At 40.2% G+C, this 20198-nt stretch overlaps 1 protein-coding gene and 1 long non-coding RNA gene across 7 annotated transcripts in view; one reads left to right on the top strand and one right to left on the bottom strand.

Moving 5' to 3' along the window:
- Positions 1-1507: 1507 nt before the first annotated feature.
- Positions 1508-20198, top strand: part of Znf608 (zinc finger protein 608) — a 107219-nt gene continuing 88528 nt past the window's right edge. The window contains exons 1-3 of one of the 6 annotated variants that reach the window (XM_058584206.1): positions 1758-1776; positions 4048-4134; positions 5148-6246. In XM_058584206.1, coding sequence (XP_058440189.1) covers positions 5332-6246 — 915 coding nt within the window. In that variant the 5' untranslated portion in view covers positions 1758-1776; positions 4048-4134; positions 5148-5331. Of the gene's footprint in view, positions 1777-3249; positions 3761-3926; positions 4135-5147; positions 6247-20198 lie in introns of those variants that run through there. The other 5 variants (XM_046460235.2, XM_046460236.2, XM_046460238.2 and 2 more) reach the window with 5 other exon arrangements.
- On the bottom strand, positions 1886-3886 carry LOC124103561 (uncharacterized). The gene is made up of 2 exons (XR_006855218.2): positions 3716-3886; positions 1886-2832 (listed from the first exon to the last, which is right to left on the bottom strand). It is a non-coding gene; the product is annotated as an uncharacterized LOC124103561 (long non-coding RNA).

The following is a 20198-nucleotide window of genomic DNA, read 5'->3' as shown; positions in this document are numbered from 1 at the left end:
CATGTGACATAAATATTTGTATTGATCCACAAAGTCATCACTGAATATTTACATCATATGCTATCTTCTGCTAGCACTAATTCACTTTATGTGTCCATTTGACTTTGTTAAGACACATTCTTAAATTGCAATTGTCAGTGGAAATTACAATCCCACTATTACTGGATCCTTAAAATTTGGGATCATGATGCTTTCCATTAAATTCAGAGCGACCATTGGCTTCAAAATTTCCATATTATAGCTCCTAAAAATAATGGAAAGCAACCATGAAAAATTATAAATAAAACATACTCTGAAGACTTAATATATAAACACATTCATTTAAAGATATATTAACAACTTGTTATTGCATATTAACCTCTTAACTATGTCATGAATCTTATTAACCTGGTTGCATATGTCCTACAATAAAAACTAAATTATGGGGGTTGTGGATTGCAGATGTAGCATTCAGAGAATTAAGATACCCCACTCTCCCAAGTTAGGGTTAAAGATTTGGGGAAAGAGGAATTACAACAATCCCAATGGTTTAAAAATGTGGACTGGGACTATTTAAGGGGTTAATCTTCCTAGTATATTTTATCTCCCACAAATCGATTAAAAAAAAATATGAGACTGGCCCGAGGTGTTAATATGGTTGGCGGTGGCCTTATTGTATTTTTTATTTTTTGGAGCCTCATATGACCAGGTGGAAAGGTTTGTTACTAATTTAAGGGAAGAACCGTTCCTGTAGTGTTGGCTAAATGGTTGCCAGCGTTCACACTTCAGTGGTTGTAAACCCGAAGACTGGAAACAAAAGGGTTACTTGTTTCCCCACCGCCGCCTTTACCCCCAGATCGATTTTTCTTATTTAATCAGCGAGCAAAAAACACAGGGAAAAAAAAAAAAATTGCAAGAAGGGCAAAGTGGTGGGGGAGGGCTGAGAGCCTGAAGCTGCAATACAGAAAATCATTCTTGGGAGTTCGGCTGCCGAGTCCTTGGAACAAGGAAGGGAAGCCAGCAAAACGCTCGAAGTCATTTCCACACAGCCAGCCTCCCTGTTCTCCTCGCTACGCGCTACTGGCTCATTTGGCTTCCCTCTGCCACCGAGCGATCACATACATTATTTTCCCCAAGATAACACAATCAAACTTGTATTTACCGACATCCTCTTTTCGCAGCCTGTTTGAGATTTGTTTTAATAAATAAGTGTTTTATGTGAATGATGTAGTAATTGAAACGGGTGCTCCATTTTTTTCCCCTTCTTACTGCGGGAGGTTTCTCAACCCCAATCTGGTTGGAAAATAAAACGCTTTGTCTCCACAACTACCCCCCACCGCACCCCCACCCGGGCTCAGTGTGTGTTTTATACGTGTGTATATCTCAACCCCCTACAGTAGCCAAGAGAAAGCAGCTAGCCAATGAGAGAGCCCAGTTTCATAAAAGCTGCTCTCTGATTGGCCCGATGCGAAAGGGCATTGGGAACAAAGAAAAGTCCCTTTCAGGTATAGAGGCTGAGAGCTCCTTTTGCTCCACTCCCCCTGTGTGTGTGTTGTGTTTCGGTCCTGATTTCAGTTGTTGCAGAACAAGCTTGTGTGTGTGCACCAGGGGGATTTTTGTTTTAATTTTATTTTTTGTTTTTATAAAAAATACACAGGACGGTCTGTGATATTTGATGGTCCATCTTCTTTAATAAAAAATTTGTTGAAGAGATTATAATTTCCAAAATAAAGCGGCTGCAACCAAACACATTCAATGCAGTTAGAAGGAAAAGGTCAACTCGATCCCATACAGACCGTAAGTACGGTTGCGTGGTGTGTCTCTATATAGCACTTAGCGGGGACTTCATGCAGGGGAATGTGCGAGTTTTATGCATTGAAATGAAGAACTAGTTACAGGATTTGGCTTTTGCATTTAGAACAACCCAAGAAGGGTGAATTTTATTCAGTGGAGGGTAAAGCATTTGTAACTTCTTCACACAAATTAAGCTTGACTGGGCACTCGGGGTAACTTAGAGTAAATTACCTTTTGGGCTCTAACCCAAAGGAGAATAAAAGTGACACAGTTACATATCCTGGTCAGTAGTGTCAATTCTCTAGCGCACCTTACCTTCTTCCTCTCCTTTCCTAGCTGGGCAGATCCCCTCCCAAACAGAGCCATTAAAATGGGGGCAAGGGCAGAACAAGCCGATTTTTGTCTCCTGTCACATTCTAGTGCCCAATAATTTAATATTAAGGGGACATTCATCCATTACATATAATGGTTATAACTACCATTTTCCACCGTCTTAAAAAAAAGCAACCAGCAAAGACACCATTAAGAGAAAAAGAAGGAAAAAAAAAAAGCCCCACCCAACCCAAACAAACCCACAAATAGTAACAATGGTGTGTTTATTTAAGGACCCAGTTTGAAAGCTAGAAAAAATGTTTTTCTTTGTGTAATACATGAAGGGGTCCCTAAAATCCTAATAGTTCAGAGGTGCTGTTCCCCCTCCCCCAGGCGTCCGCGTCTCTGGCCCCTTGGGAAAGCCAACAAATTGGAGATAAGTTGAGGAAAGGTTTATAAGGTGTTTCTTTAAAACATCTGCTTTGCTCTTGTGCTCATTACATTTCACTCCTTCCGAACTTCCGAGATCCTAGATCTGAGAAATGTTTCACATTCATAACTTGTAGCTTCGCCCACTGCGGGTGGGGGCGGGGGCGACGGTGCGGGGAGTGTGTGCGGGGGGAGGCGAGAGACCTTCAGCTTTTTTTTAAAGACCAGATCAGTATTTTCTTGATACGCTTGTCACCATTTTTGTTCTCACGACAACCAATTGAGCCCTTGATCCTCACGTGATGTGAAAGGCTTGCACTGTAACAAAATCGCTCCTTTTAGATGGTTGGTTGTTGCTAACTCGCCCATCCCCCTCTCCCGGCCCCGACATTTCCAGCAAAGCGACTCTCCACTTCCAATCCATCAACAATTCATTACTGCTTTTAGCTTCCAAACGCCAGCTAATTAAAAATACTAAGCCAAGCTCCGAGGCCATCTGACTAAACACACGAGGGGGTGGGCGAGAGGTGGAGGAGGAGAGAAAAAAATAAATAGAAGGGAGACGCACCGTTTGCTGCGTGTGTAAGGAGAAAAACTGTCTTGAAAAAGGTCGTCTTATTTTTTTTTTTAACTCTAATTATCGAATTACCACATGACTGATGGACTTGAGCGACAGAGGATTTTAACTCCCCCCCCGCCCTCCCCCCCCAGGGCTATACTAAGGAACTCGGTTCCTTTTTCTTAAAACAACATAAAACAGGAAAACATCACATCCTTTAGGTTTCGAAGTCTGAGCCCATTTTAAACGCCGTTATTTCCCCCACTCGGCTGCCCCCCGCCCCGAGCGAATGCTGTTATAACTGGTTTATCAGCTCACTGAATCGTCTGCTCCCTCCTCCTCCACACCTTTCTTCTTCTCCTCTGGCTCAGCTTCTCATCCCACCCTTTCTTCCTCCTTCTCCTCCTCCTCCTCCCTCCATTCTTCTTCCCCCTCCTTGTCTCTTAAGTTAGTTCGAGAAATCAAATCTGTCAGGACGGGCGGAAAAATGCCACTTCCCGACTAACAGGCGGAATCCAGCCCAGATTTTCAGTCCTTTCTTCTTATTCTTTCTTCCCTTTCACTAATTTATCCCGATGTTAGCACATTCTGTCTTGTTACTAGCGGACGCCTGTAGGTTTGCTACATGGGATCATTACTTACTGATCACGGTGACTCTGAAGTCTGGAACTGAAGGCGGAATGAGAAGTTGGGAAAACTTTTTTCTCTAAGCTCTTTCTCTCTCTCTCTCTTCTCTCTTTTAAACCCTATTATTCTCGATGCTTGTTAAGAGGGAAAAAAACCTTTGGTGCTTCTGTTGTGAATGTGAAACATTATCTTCCAGCTGTACAGTGACACATTTTTTTAAGGAGAAAAGGACTCCTGATCCGTTTGCCAAAAGAGGGGGGTGGGGAGGTGGAATAATGTTATCGAGTGATTATTCTGGCTGAGATGTGTTATTTGGTTTCTTCCTTCTTGATCATTTGGTGTTTAAGTAAAATGAGGCACAGGCTTGTTTGCCGAGTGGAGTGGGAAATGCATTTTGATTTGCTGGCCCAATTAAAAATGATAAAGGATTAAAGGTAAGCAATCTCTCTCTGTGTCTGTCTCTCTTTCTCTCTCTCTCTCTGTGTGTATGTATATTTATTTATTTTTTTCCTTGACAATCAACTGTTAAAAAGGGGCTGATCCCTTTAAAAACCGTTTTAACTGCTCTTTGTCAAACACACACTCATTTGCGGTCATTGAGGCCACCTTGGCGCAGATCACTTAAAGTGTATGTCTTAATCAGTTTCCCTGTACAGTCAGTAGCACCATATTTAACAGACTGAGCAATTCTGTGACCTAGGGATATAGTAGAATTGTTTAGATGGATTTTTTTTTCTCAAGGCAAATATTTAACCTTTTATATAACACTGTCTTTTATATAGAGAAATGCTCTTGAAGACGTGTGTAATTTAAAAAAATGTATAAGCTGTTGGGGAAGAGAGGATAGGAGAGAGGTATGCTTGTGTGTGGGGAGACTATTGGTTGTTTTTTCTGTTCCTTACTGGGAACAAATACCAGATTGCCCAGACAATTTGTAAAAAGAAGTGCTAAAATTAGAAATAAGGAAAAATTAGCAACATCATTCTGAAAACTAGTCTTCAGAAAACTTCCAGGGTCTGGTCTTTTAAATTGCAAGAGCTAGGACACGTTTAGGGCTGTTTAATGCTGTGTTCCTCTTGTCTGAGTGTTAAAGCTGTATTTCAGGGGCTGAGATATCACATGTGCCAGACAAAATTCTAAACTTAAAAGAAACCCACAAAAACCTTTCTGCACTTGAATCAGATCCTTAAGATATTTTAATGCTTTTTAAAAAAGTGATTATCCTTGTGTTGTTGATAAAGGGATTTTAGTAAGATGCTTACTGTCATGGGTTTGTTTTTTGGGTCTGATTATTTTCCTTTAAACCTGATATTGGACTGTGGAGACAATACATGAGGCACCTTACTCTCTATCCTTCCCTGTACCCCTTACTGACTCCCCAGTATTAATCTTTTCTTATTCTGGTAACACCCAGACAAGAAATATTCGACTTTTCCCCCCTTCACAGGAAAAGGTGGACCTGGACTGAAGGGTGTAAAATCCCTGGACACATTCGTGGGGCAGGATAAAGAAGAGGAAGATTGGAAGATTTTTTTTTTCTTTAAGAGAAAGCCCAGCGGAGCTAAACGAATGTCCCCTCATCTCCAAAGGAAAGTTCATCGGATTTTTATTCTAGAGAGCTCATCTTCAGGATGTCAGTGAACATTTCTACTGCAGGAAAAGGTGTGGATCCAAATACAGTTGATACTTATGACAGTGGCGATGATTGGGAAATCGGGGTTGGAAATTTAATAATTGATTTGGACGCTGATTTGGAGAAGGACAGACAGAAATTTGAGATGAATAATTCCACCAACACCACTAGCAGCAGCAGCTCTAAGGATTGTGGAGGTCCGGCCTCCAGTGGGGCCAGTGCTACAGCAGCCTTAGCTGATGGCCTAAAATTTGCTTCTGTTCAGCCCTCTGCTCCCCAGGGGAATTCACACAAAGAGACCAGCAAATCAAAAGTGAAAAGGAGTAAAACTTCTAAGGATGCTAATAAATCTCTGCCTTCTGCTGCCTTGTATGGGATTCCCGAGATCAGCAGCACTGGCAAGAGGCAGGAAGTCCAAGGGCGCCCTGGAGAGGCAACTGGCATGAATTCAGCGCTGGGTCAAAGTGTGAGCAGCGGCGGCGGCGGCGGCGGCGGCAACCCAAACAGCAATAGTACCAGCACCAGCACCTCCGCTGCCACCGCGGGGGCAGGCTCCTGTGGGAAAAGCAAAGAGGAGAAGCCAGGTAAAAGCCAGAGCAGCCGAGGCGCCAAGCGGGATAAGGATGCGGGGAAATCCAGGAAGGACAAGCACGACCTCCTGCAGGGCCACCAGAATGGCAGTGGCGGCCAGGCCCCTTCCGGGGGGCACCTCTATGGCTTTGGGGCCAAGAGCAATGGAGGTGGCGCGAGCCCCTTCCACTGCGGGGGCACTGGGAGTGGCAGCGTCGCGGCTGCAGGGGAAGTTAGCAAAAGTGCTCCGGATTCAGGGCTCATGGGAAACTCTATGTTGGTAAAGAAGGAAGAGGAGGAGGAGGAGAGCCACAGGCGAATCAAGAAACTGAAAACTGAGAAGGTAGGATAAAGTCGCCTTCCTAGATGTCCCACTCTCTTCTATGTGCATTTGTGTGGGTGTGTGGGGGTGTGCCTCTGTGTGCCTTACACTTCTTCGTGCTTTCGTTCTTTGTGAGATTTCTCTGAGATACGTCCTTGACATTAAAATTTGATATGGGGGCGCTTTCAAGGTGCCGTGTTTGACTCCTGCTGCTGTTGCTTTTGCTGCTTCTGCTTTGGGCCCCCAGGTGGGAGGGTCTGAGTGTTCTAAGTACCTTCTGCCCTGCACGTGGGCTCCTGGCCAGTCAGCAAGTTATGGTGTGCTTTTATTTGAAAACCTGCTTACGGCGCCCACTTGCCTCTTGTCCTGGTTTCTCCCCAAAGGAGAACAGTGTTCTGTTTAGTTTACATGCCCCTATTATTGCTGGTAAAGTGTCCTTAGGTGCAGGGTTCAAGTTTCCTCTGTGGAGAGCAATGTTCAGGATTCCATTTAACACTCCCCCCTCAGCCCATTCATTGTTACTTTCTCCAAAATAGTTCAGTCAAAGGATATCCTTGGATGGTTTCCTGTTATTGGTTCTGAATTAAACTCCAGGCTTGGGGTGTTGGGTCATTGGTTTCATAAATGTGCAGCAAAACTGAGATGATTTTTGGTGGCTGCTAGGACCATAACCCTTCCTTGTTCCCTCACCAAGTTTTTAGCTAGAGATTTGTGTTATCACTTGGGTGCCAGCTTCACAGGGAAGCTGTAAAGCTGTAAGAAGAGTAAAATAGACTTGGTGGACTAATGTTCCTGAACTGTGAAGACATAGCCAAAGGGGTAGACCATGGGAATGAGGCTGAATACTAGATTGTGTGTTGCACTTGAACAATGCTGATTTAGACCATTTGGGTCCTTTCCCCCATCTTTGTTATTGTCTTAAATTCTGCAGTTTAACACTGCCTTGGGAAAACTGCCCCCAATGTTTTGCTGCTTAGGAATGGGGCCTGTGTCTTGCTGGTCTGGGATGTGATTGTTGTGCATTGAGTAATGTCTGCTGTGTCCACCAGGCAGGTTAGGAGCTAATTGGGGTGTAAGTGATCTTTCTGTAAAATTAACCTTTAGATTAATTCTACAGGTTGTGCCTTGCAGAAGCAGGATTTCTATCATGTGGCTCGTGGTGTGGTTGTTTGGAAATATGCTTATTAAATGATTTGATTTTTGCTCTTTGCTGATCAGAATTTTAAGTGGTGGTATATATCTTTGGGTAGCTGTTTCTGTGTACAGTTATTCATGGTTCTCTATTTAAACCTTTTTTATTTTTGTTTTTGGGCATTCAAGATTCAAAAAGGACTTTAGGAATAAAGTTTTGATTTTAGAAGTTGACAGAGGTATATTAAGTGTAGCTAAATATGCCAAACTTGGAAAGGACCACTGAACGCTTTTTAAAATTCATATCCTTTTGGTTAGACAGCATTCTATATTGATGAATTTAAATCAGCTTTTAAAAATCCCAGGTTTTGGTTCTTATGTTTAAATGTGTGCAGTTTCACATAATTTCTACTAAAAGGCGTTTTGAAATGTTCTTATTACTTAGTACAGTAGGGCATTTACTTTTGTTGCCAATAGTCTTCAAATTGCAGTTCTAATCTGCTTTAACTATCTAGATGAATTGCCCTAATCCAGTGCTCACAATGGCTGTGGTTAAGGAGTCAGAGGCATTTGATTGGATTCACTGGCTGCCTGGAATGTGGGAGGTACTGCCCTTTTGCATTCCCCTTAGCCTTTTAATCTTCCAGCCAAATGTTCACATTCAACAATTTTGTTTAGCTGGCAATCGGAACATTTCAGGATCTCAAAGGCTGCTGTCATGGCAACTGAGATTAGAGCTTGGTGTCGGTTCTCCAGTTTTTGTGTTCTTTTCACTTTCCAGTCACAGAGGAAACTGGATGAAGAATGGAAGAATTAAATTATTCATATACACGCAACCCATCTTCAGTCAGAGCAGTATAAATGTGATCATATGAATTACGTAAATGAAGAGCAAACAAGTCATGGTGGGGCTGGAATGGGGAAGGGGAGAGAGCACATGGTGCTTAGATTCACTCCTGGCCCTAAGAGGGAAGGAAGCTGCACTGCCAACCTTAGCCACTGAAATTGGCACAAAGGTCCTCTTGGGACGATTTGGAAGTGCTTGGATCTTGCAGTGTTGGCCATTCTCAGCAAGCTGGGGTGTTGGCTCAGGATCTCAGAATTCATTCCTTAAGCCTTTCCTTCCCACCCCATCCCACTCCACCCCAGAAGGACTTAAGAATGCTTTCATCCTTGGCACACAAAGATGGCACTCCCTGGCATGAATGCCACCCAGGGAAGTAACTCTAATTTCACTAACTAGTGGTTATGGCAAATTAGGCTTCAATTTAGAAAATACTTCCTAATGATATGAAGATACCTATTTAGGAAATAAAGATTGAGTAGGACAAGCTTCACCTGACAAATGTTTCAACTCTGAGGCATCTTTGAGGAAGGTTTTATTTTATTTTAGGTGGTGCTGGGGATTGAACCCAGGGCCTCCTGCATGCCAGGCAAGCGCTCTTCTTTACTGAACCATTATCCCCAGCCGTTAAGGAAGGGTATTTAAAAAAAAAAATACAGTGTTTGGATTTCAGCCTTGCTTGATTATCTGAGTTTGTGAAGAGCCAGATCCTTAAAAGTGAAGAAGATTAATTTTCAGCAATCAGATGTGTCTCAGGAGGGGCTACATGTGAAAACCAAAGGGGAGTGTAGGTGTGTACGCATTTGCCCACCCCGCCTTGGAAGGTTCACAGGAGATTCATAAGACTTGCTGTCACTGGTTAATTTTCACAGCATGCTTAAATGTCTATTTTTTGGTGTGTTTATTCTGTTTCTTCACTATACAAAGTCATGTAAAACATGATAAATTGGACCTTATGAAACCTAATTAAATCAGTGAGTGTTCTACTCCTTTATGTGGAAACCACAAGCATGTTGTAAAAGTCACCACTCCCTTAATACGTGAACAAAATCAAAACATGCCATAATTCTAAGATGTTGGAGCTATATTTCTATAGCCCATTTCGTGGTTAAGCCACCAGTGACATGTCTGAATAAGTAGATTTGATGGGTTGGCTTTTGGATGTTAAAACCTGCCTCTCCACCTCCCCCCTCCTTTCTTTTGATGCATAATAGTCTTGTGTTGAAGCCCTTCTTTATGTGCCCTCCTTAATGGTCTTATAGTTTTGACTTATCAGAGAGGGAGGCATTCGTCTGGGCTAAATAAACAGTTCTATGGAGTATTGTACGTGGGTTTATTTGATCGCTAGATAATTTGAAGATTCTTCAAAGCAGCTGATACTTTAATGGAAATGAAAAACACAGAGGTCACATAGTTGTGTCTTAGGGTCCTATTCAATATATATTCCCCAAAGAGAATTATTTCTGTAATATCATATTGCTTTCATTAAGATGGTCCTTGTCATCCTAAAGGTGATATCTATAAATGGACTTGCCTATAAAAGATATCATTCATTTTATTTTATTCTCTTGCAGAGCCTTTTTACACCTCACTAGGGAATTCTGGCACATTTTCTAAGTGAGTGTGAGCAATTTAAGAACATATTTTGATTAATGAGTTTTGTGGATGATTTTTTTTCCCCCAGATATAGTGCCCCTTATGAATTCTGCTTAGAGAGTACAGATTATCTATGGTGAAATAAAGGGCAGGAAGGTCACTTGCTATAATTAAAGAACAAAGTCCATTGTTGTTGGACAGCAAACTGTTTTGAAAGCTACATAAGGGATTTAGCTGTTAGAAATGTTGGTAACTAAGGGTGGCTCCCAGTCAGCATTAATCCAGCTCCTTACTTTTCTATAGGCTTCCCTGGAAGGTGACAGGGCTTTTTGAGGTGGGTGCAGATGGGCTGCCCTTTCCCCAAGGAGCATTTCTGTGAGAACCCATGAGTGTAGCTTGGAGCACTTTTGTGATCAGGTTCATCTCTGAATTCTGAGTTTAATATTTGCTGGAGAGATTAAGAAATATGCACAACTGTTTAAGATTGAGCTAAAGAAGATAATAGTTAGCAACTTTTAATAACTTTACAAATAGTCTTTAAAACAAAAAGTGTGTGTGGGGGGGATTGATTGTCCAAATGTCATGAGGTTAAGAATGCTCTTCAAGTGAAATTGCTTGGCTGCAAGATGGTTTTAATTAGAGTGTTATAAAGACTTATTTTTCCTAAGCAGCATTTTATAGTTAGTAAATGAAATGTATGCCGAAAGTGCTAAGCAGAAATCTCCCTAACCACAGAGGTGTTCAATAACCAGATTCAAACAACATGGAACATGGAAAGTACCATCTGTTCTTCGTTTTCAGCATGAAAAACAGGGATTGGATGGCTGAGATTTGCTCCAATTTTGATGGTGTCTCTGTGTGTGTTTTTTTAATTTAAAAAAGTTCACCTGGTACTTCATAGAAACTTGAAATTGCAGTAATATGAGCAACACTGTGAAAACACATGTTCCTACATTTATTTTAACCAGTTCCACTTTTATTTAAAAGATTTCCAGAAGCTCGGCCATTGACCACTTTATAATGGTTATTTGGTTCCTGCAGGCACTCACAATGGGGGTGGGAGTCAGTTCTTCAAAGATCTGACTATTTAGTTAGTACCTGAATTATTCTGTCAATTTTCCTCCTGGAGGTGGGGGGTGCTCTCACAGGCTAACCTTGGTCAACATTTATGGTTAATCTAATTGTGTGTGATGGTGCTTAGGATTGGTGTTTACTATATATAGACCATGCTCTTGTTCAGAGATGTAGTCTAGCATTGTCGATAATGAGCAAAATACTTTTTTAAGGGTAACTTTCTAATTCGTGACTTTTAGGCACTAAGATTCTTGGTTCTGGGTTTAGTAAGAGCCCTGGATAAAACATTATCTGGCCTTTGTTTGAGGTCTTTTATTGAAGCTAATGACTGGGCTTGTGCCTCCCTGAGATAAATGACATTATCTCTGAGTGGGCTGACAGGAAACAGACATGTTAATGGTGAAGCTGCGGGGAGGATCTGCTCTGGTTCTGACAAAAGAGTGGAGAAGGGACCCCTGGTTGTGGTCATTAACACATAATGCATTCTTGCTCTTCCTAAGAGGCCCTTGATAATTGGAAAGCTATTTTAGCCACAAGCACTTAAATCATAAATCTACTACTCCTAGTTCCTTTGCATTCTTAAAAGTAGCAAAGTAATGTGTTTTTGTTAACAAGTGTGTGATCTGGTTTTTTAGCATGGTAGCAGTTGTAGGCTGCCTGATCATGACATTTAGAAGAGCTGCAGGTTGAACTCTTTTTATCAGATGGGCCCACTCTTTGTCTCTCAAAACTGCTGTGCCATCCCTCTAGTTTAATAAGGGGGAAAAGTGGCTCCAAAGCTTAAGAAAAGTCATTTTTATACTTGAAGATGTCTCGTGGGAGGGGGGATGAATTTTTTTTTTTCCAAAGCTGGGAAAGAGATTTTGCTCAGTGATTTGAATGTGATGAAATCTGCCTTTTGAAGTGTGTGTTTTTAAAAAGTCATGCTTATAATTGAGTTTCAATGCAGTTTAAACTCCACTTCTTGAAAGAAGATAATTGCCATGTTGAACACACTCTAGAGGTGTAGAAGAGGTGGAAGGATTGTGTTATTCTATTCTTTAATATTAAGCACTGGAAGTTTTTCATAGTAATTACTGTAGCACAACATAGTTTTGATTGCCAGCACTCTGAACTTGCCAGCGATCTGAACATCAAGGGATTCGCTTGAATACTAAACAGTTTATTCCTTACTTGTATAGCATTGTTGTATAATGTGGAAGGGAAGCCAGAACTAAAGATATACTGGTTTATCCTTTATAGCAACATCACAGTGGAAATAATCCTTCTTCCTTAAGGTTGTTCTCAACAAATGATAATAGTACCTGTCTAAGATGATAGAAGAAAAGGTGAAAATCCTTGCCTCAGTAATGACTTAGATTGTCCTTACAGATTAGTACAGGAATCATATTGGTGCCCTGAAACTGATATTTCATTAGTGTATATAAATGTAGTTGCATATGTAGATTGGACTGAGAATATTAGGTGGTATGGACTTTATTCTTTAAAAAAAGATCATCATTGATTTTATGTTCCACTCTGCTACATGTCCAGTTCTCCCTTACAGCCAAAGTTTCATTAGTGGCTTCTTGCTTTCTGTTACAAGTCTTTAATTGAAACTGGTTTTGGCAACATGAACAAAACCATTGCACCTAAATGAAAGGTTGTTGAACTATTCACAGTTTATTGACCTGGCATTTGGACTGTTTTGGGGGGAGGGGATATTCAAGATGGTCAGACTCTTAGTTCTTAAAACCAAATGCTGCATATTTGCTAAATTTTGTTTAGAAACACCTTTGGGACTATAGTAGAAGAGATTGTGGATTTTGCCTGAAGACCTGAAATGATCACAAAGCAAATACAAATACTTATATTTTGATAGGTCTGTGGACCTTGAACCATGGAAATTTCATCTGATATTTAGAAGGTTTTCTTTTCTTATCCCAGTACAGCTAAATGAAAATTTAAAAGTATATATTATAGTTGTAATAGAGAACTTAGAACAAGTGGGTTTGAAATGGTGAACAAATACTATGCTATTGCTGATCTTTCAAAGCTACCCCGCCTCCCCCCTCAGTTTGATTATTATTCATTGTGATGAATCCAGCTCAACCACTGAGGTTTCTGCCTCCTGGGAAACCTCATTGTCAGCTAGCACCTTAAGAAAAATGTGCCTACAGGGACATTTAGGCATATTCCAATAATGCCATATGAATGCAGCTTTTACAGTTTTAGAGTAAATAAAAATACATTGATTATATTTTGTGTTGTACATAATGATTTTAGAAAGTAGATATTTAGGTTGTGGAATTGGCTTATTATGTTAACCAGAGAGCAGATGGCATGGTGCCACAGACGTATAATTTTACTTAAAGGGACTTTTAAGGTTTTGATGTGTTTTCTTTTCCTCTTATTTCCCTGATGGCTTCTTTTTATTGAAGGGTAACTTAAGGAGACCTGGTAGCAATTTTACTGCTTTCCCCTGACAGTTTGAAATAATAGCTTGGTCTTTGGTTGCACTGATCTTCTACCAGTCAGCTTGATTCTGGTTTTTGTCATGTGGCAGTGAATTAAAAAAAAAAAAAAGTGTTTGTAGTATGTTTTAAGAAATGGACTCTTTTATATGCTTCAATTAGCAACAGACGACAAAGTTCCAGTTGGTCACACTTTCATAAACTCCTGGAAGTCACTGTTCGTCCTTTTGATTAAAGGAAACTCCTGGTTTGATTTCTTAGGAAAGCACATCTGGCCCTCTGGCTGCTTTCAGTACCTTTCTGTCCTTCGCATTAGTCACTGAAGGTTCAAAGGTCACGTCTGAGTTGTTCCTAGTTAGGGTAGCAAGCTTTCCCCATGTTGGAAGGCTGTACTTTTGGTTAGTACACTTGACACACGTTTGGATTTAGTTGGCGTAAAAGTACCATTTATTTCTGTGCCTATATTTTAGTTTAACCCATTCTTCCCTTAAAATATTATCTGAGTGAGCTGAAAAACATCTCCACCCCCTCCACCCACCAAATGCGCATAGCCAGACCAGATTACTTTTGGATTTCCTGTCACATCCTTGGCTGATTTTATGGATGGCTCATGTTAAAAACAACAATAATGTTTGAATTGGAAGGACTGAAACCTCGGGTTTTCAATCTTCATAGAGAACTGTTTATTTGTGTGTGGTTCACCACAGTACATGGATAATGCTATCAAATCTGCGCTTTATTATAGGCTTATAACTGTCCCAGCAGCGCTTAGTGCTCCTGCACTTCAGTTCTTCGTCAATTCTTTTGTGATGGAAATGAATCAGAACTGAATCCTTTGCAACAAAGGAGAAAATAGGCACAACAAATAGAAACTGCCCCCAGAGCCAGTTCAAAAGTAAGCAGTGTCTTTAAAAAAAGAATTATTTTCTTAATAAGTGGAATATACAGAAAAAGAGTTCATTTTTAACTTCGGTGAAGATAGATGGAAGATGAGCCAAACCCTTTGACAAATGGAGCCTGCTCCTACAACTAGACTTTATCCCGTCTTTTTTTTTTTTTTTTTTTTTTTGACATCTTGAATAAGGGATTGAAAGGGATTCATTTCCCCAGATCTTTAAGCTGTTCTGAAGGTGGAATTTGAGTTAGGTAATAGTATTTGCTTCTGATCCCCAAAGGGGGAGCAACATGATTTTAAAACAGAGCGATCGAGCTTTTCTACATCCAACTCCATTTGGGCAATTGTCTCCATTTGCATTCCTTGCCCAAATCCTTCACCAGCCTTTCCCATGATGCCGCAGCAGATGCCAGACACTGAAGTAGAAAGCCAGCAGCTGTTTCCATTACTCCATTGCTGTAATATCCCCCACAATCTGCTTTCTTTTTCTCTCCCCTCCCCCACCCTAAAAATAAAGCAGCTTTCTCTCCCTCTGACTTCTGCATCCTCCAGTTTATCAGTCTGCAGGTTTGATATCTCATCAGTAGCAGGGGCTTCTTCTGAAGGTGCGTTTATTGTTTTCGCTTAGGGAGCAGATGGAGGGCCCTTGTCCCTGGGGGCGTGGCCGCTGGCGTCTCGGGCCTGGGCTGCGCGCTCCCGGCGGGGCGCGGGGACGCGCCCTCCTTCCCGCCCGGGACCCGTTTATGGCCCTGAGCGCTGTAAATCTGTCAGCTCTTCACGACGCCTTCACCTCTTTCTTCATTTGCTCCAGCTTCTAGTTTGACAACGTTCCCCTGAGGCGGAATTCTAATCTGCTTCCAATTAGTTGCAAAATGTGACTGAAATTTCCACATTATGACTGCTGTTTTACTTGCACGCACACATCTAGAAACAAATTAATGCTCTTGAATATTTATTTTTTGAGCCCTTGAATTTACTTTAAGAGGAAGAGTTTCCAACTGTTTGGAATGACTTCCAGGATTTGCATTCTTCCCTGCCCCCCAAAGTCTCATATACTTGGGTTTATTCAAACAAAACAGAACAACTATGGTTGGGGTCCCTTGCCCCCACCAGCCTTTAATGAGTCTTTGCCATCTTTTCAAGATTTCTCCAAATATATTGCATATGTTTAAGTTTTGCAAATAAATTTTGTAGTATTTCTAAAATAAACAAAACAAGGATGTTTGGCTAAGGAGGGGTCCCCGTAAAGTGTTTTACTAGAACACAAATACACACAAATTTACTTCTAAATATAGCTAAAGTTTATTTGGCTAAAACACAGGGACTTTTGTTCTACACTTTTAAATTCTTTCATTTGATGTTCAAAAGCTGTAAATCCAAATACATGAATTGGGTGATTAATTTGCCTGACAAATATAAGGGCAGCATTAGCCAGGTCACTGTGGGTGGTGACGGGTGCTCTAAATATGTATATAGGTCTTTGGAACACACTCTCAAAACTGTTTGAATGCTTGAGTTGCAAGAGCTGGGATGGGTGTAGATCTGTGATTTAAGTCTCTCCTTCCCTTAAATAATCTCCTGTGAGGAGAGTGAATAGGGCTCTGGGTTTTGGGGTGGTCTTAACTTTCAGGGAGATCATTGCTTCAACTCTCATTACTCCAGCTCTATTTCCTCCTTTTTAGTGATTTTTGTTTTTTGTTTTTTTTTTTACAAAGATATCTGATCCACCTGATTATATGTAAATGTTATTGTTTAAATTTTGCTTTTTGAGAAAGTCACGTTAAGACTACCGTTTACCTTATTTGCCTTGAAAACTACTGTCTCCAGTACTGTACTGGAGAATTTTACTACTTGGACAGTAGATCTCTGGCTTAGTGTTTGCAGAAAGGTGGTACCCTTAAGTTAAAGAATGTAAACAGTAAAATTTACTGGTGCATTTTATGGTGGAATTCAGTCCTCAAACATCTTGGCAGATTGATATCAACAGTAATAATGGGCTTTAAAGAGGTGTGAAGGATTTTATTGATGGTAAAGTGGTTATGTTGATCACATCACTCAGTATTAGTTTCTAAGTAACACCTTCACATGTAAATGATGCATCCATTGTTTTTTTTCAACATTATTGTCATAAATAACTGTAAAACCCCTGCACTGATTGATTTTTACTGTCCCTTTTTATGTGCTATTTTCAATCTCTGTAATCAAGAAGTGGAGCATTTATTTTCACTACATTTAAACAAAACTCGTTTTAGATTATTCTATATATATAGAATATAAATGATTTTATGATAAAACCTAATTGTTAGCTACACCAGAATTCCACAAAAGAAGAAGGAGTGCTCTTTGTATTGCTTGCTTTCTTCTTACTGGATGACTGGTGGTAGGGAAAAAAAAAAAAACAGATTAAAATCCTTAAAAATTTAAAATGTAGGCCTTTTAGATTGCAAAGACCTCCTGGGTTAAAAAAAAGAAAAAGAAAAAAGAAAGAAAATAGTGGCCTCATAGTGAAATGCTTACAATGGGCATGATTGTGGTAGCCCCTCAAGTCCCGGGGTTCACTAATTACCCTTTAATGAGGTCAGTCTGCCCAGGCTTTTTCCCTACCTTGGGAGGGAAAGCACACAAGACAGTTGGAGTTCAAGTGGATCTTTCTGTATTTGCAACTTAGCATAACTGCTTTGAAGGCCCCCAGGGTGCTTAATTGGGGCCTGGCATTTTTGTTTGGGGGGAGACTGCACACAGATCCTCATTGTGCGTTTAGAAGCCACTGTGCATCTTGGAAGCATTACATGCTTTTGTTGATGGTGCATGGTTTTATCAACTCCAAATGAGCTTATTGCCTTTTAACCATTGGGAGAGCTAAATAATGGAAGAACCTAGAAGTCTCTGGGTTGGGCAGCCGCCAAGCAGTTAAGGGAAAGGGGGAATAAAAAGACAAATGAATGGTTTAATTGTAGAGCAAACTATTTGTTTACAGATTAAGACTTACTCCGGTCACTAAATCCTATGGACTAGGAGATGAAAAAAAATGAGGCTGTAAGGTATAGAAATTGAATGCCCAGAGTTGTGTTTTGTGATCACGCTCAGCTGTTTTTGCTCCCCCCCCCACCCCCACACACACAAAGGAGGCAAGAGAAGAATGAATTGTCTAATGGTGAGAACTGCCTGGCCAAGTACACTTTTTGAGCGGTAAAGAATGAGGGGAAGAACCGTTAGGCAGGTTGTTATGTCTTTGCTGCTGCTCAAGAAGCTGAAGCCTTAAGCTTCCTCTAGAAGATTGTTGCTGAACCCTAACCCTCCTGTTGGTGGAGGGGGGATGGTGGTGGTGAGTGGAGTAAAGAGTAGAAGAAAGGTGTGTGGGAAAGTGGGTGGTTGCTGGAGGCCTTTGTTGCCATGGCCCTGGACAATACATTCTCATGAATAGTAGGAACCCTTTGCAGAAATCCCCCTATTTCATTAGTTAGGGGCCACGTTTCTGAATAGAAAGGGATTCTTCAGCAATGGCAGTGAAGTGGTATAGCAATTTTGGGGGGGTAGGGAGGAAGGGAGGAAGAGCTGTTGCCTGGCACCCTGAATTTCGGCATTTTTTACCTCCCCCCTTAAGGATTTTAAACAGTAAAAGGCCAGAAATCATAGTGTTTGTCCAATAAGTAGTTGTAGCTCATCCTTTTAATCTTGTGAATAAATAGGCTTCTAGAAATCTCTAGTAAAGTGTTGTTTTCTAGCAGTGTCATCCTAAGCACTTTCCAGATCTATATTTCTATTTTTACATTAATATTGGGAGTGAAACCCTTTTTCTCAAACTGCTGTCTGGTGTATTAGTCCGTCACCCTTTCTGTTAACTCAGGGTGTAAGTATTGTTTCTTTTGTGTTCTGTTTGGCCATGAACAGGCACATCCCTTCTGCACCATTAAAGTAATTTGTTCATTACCTGATGTGAATTTGATCAGCTGAGCTTTTAAAATCTTAGCTGGCTCAGGGGGATCTTGTTTTGTTTTTCTCCTTGAAGTTTGCCCATGATTGTTTTGATATTGTGATTCTTCTGAAATGGCATGATTTTTGACTCCAAATGATGGCTGAAAGCTTCACTTCACAGATATATTTCTTCTGGGGTTGGGAAAGCAAAGAGGGTATGAAAATGAAGACTAGGTGGTTTCAGTCTTGTTAAACTACTAGTGACTTTTTAAGGTGTTTTTTGTTCATTTCTTTCCTATTATCTTCTCTTTATTAGGAAAGACACTTGAACGTCCAACATAATTTTTTAAACTCCTGATTTTTAAATTGCCTGAGACTTAATTGTCATAGTCACCAAGTAGACTAAATTTGTGAAACACAGTTTTTTAAAAATCCTGATTTTTATTTTATTTTATTTTTTTACCCAGGTGGTAAAACTCTACAAATGCTCACCTAAATTTGATTTCTCTGGTGGTTGTTTGTTAATATGTGCTCAGTCTATGTTTACTTAGGCAGCAAAACATAAATGCAAAAATGAAAAACATGACTCCAGTTAATATTTACGACAGCCTTGGGCTGTCCAAGCTTGAGATCTGTCTATGGTTTTAATTCTTCTGGAAAGAAATCTTTTTACCAAATTGTCAGTGCCTCTCCAATCTGAATGCTTCTAAGGATTTTTAAAATGCCATCTAGTTGGGTAAGTTTGTGTTCTTTTGTAGTGTAAGAATAGGGAGGAGTGCTGAGCTTTCTGTCCCTCAGGACTTAGTCTGAACAGAAGCTCCTCTTGGCTCTTCTATTTAACCTGTTCTTCTGTATATTATGTAAGTGAATTCTTTATGTTGCTCATATAAAATATGAAAGGAAAAACGCTAACTTAAGATGCTCCCAAAAAAGACTTTTATAAACCTGCTTATACCAAAGTCTAGTACTTTCTGTTTTAGCTCATGTTAAAGGCTTAAAGTCTCCTTTGAAAGACCAGTGTGTGAATCTGTAAGCCTGCTATAAATTCATATACATATTTCCTTGTATAAACCAGTGTTTTCCATTTATCTGGAGCTTGTACAGCTGCAAAGTTACTTCCAGCAGATAATCCTGTCCAGTCTTAGATTGATGGAAGTTCTGTAATACCACAGTTATGTACTGGTGATTGGATGTCAGTTCTCTGAGTATATTAAACCTTAAACATGTTGAATTTTCCTTTTCTGACAACTGTAGTAAACTCTGAAGACTCTTGTTCTTGCAAAATCTAGAAAATGCCCAGCATATTCAAATCAATGTTTTTACCAGTGTTCAATACATAAATATAGAACTTTGCAAATTGCTTTTGAATTTAGTGAGCAGCTTACCAGCACATACTAGTAGCAGTAGGATATTAAATGGTGGTGAAAAAATAGATGCTGTTTTATCTTTTGTCTGGAAGATAAATTGTGAAAAGTTTTTGAAGAATTTCATTTTGGAATTGTTGCAACTCACTTTGGGACCTGAAGAATAACACTAACTGTACAAATAATTGTGTGCAGTGAGGTATGGTTGCCTGCATGTTATCTGAGCCTCAATGTGCGTGCATAATTGGAGAGATTATTGGAAAGAGAGTGTTTTGCTGTGGTAGATGTGGTTTAAATCCTAGCGCTGAGCATAGCATTTAGTTTCTCAGCTTACCCACAAAATCTGTGACTAATTTAGTGAATGTGAAGATTTTTGTCCAGATGGTTAGCTTTAATTGTAAAAACTGGAAAGATTTCAAAGTACCCTTTGGGGGAGTGCAGGAAACAAGTAAACAACACAAAAGAATTAAAAGTAACTATCAATCACTAAATATAGCATATATGTATATTTCATATTTATAAACATAGTCATATATACTTAAACACACACACATATATGTATATACAGTCAAGGAAAAGCTTAAAGAATTGGTTACAACAACATGAATAAATAGAATCTAGGTGTGATTGGAATGTTTAACATTTATCATGTTTTATTCTTAAGTACTTCCTAGTTCACATTTGGCCTTTCTGGACTCAAA

The sequence above is a fragment of the Marmota monax genome, unplaced genomic scaffold (assembly GCF_021218885.2).
Source record: "Marmota monax isolate L192 unplaced genomic scaffold, Marmota_monax_Labrador192_F-V1.1 WCK01_AAM20220418_F8-fsc00006, whole genome shotgun sequence".
NCBI classification, from domain to species: Eukaryota; Metazoa; Chordata; class Mammalia; order Rodentia; family Sciuridae; genus Marmota; species Marmota monax.
This window is presented reverse-complemented; position numbering and strand designations above follow the sequence as displayed.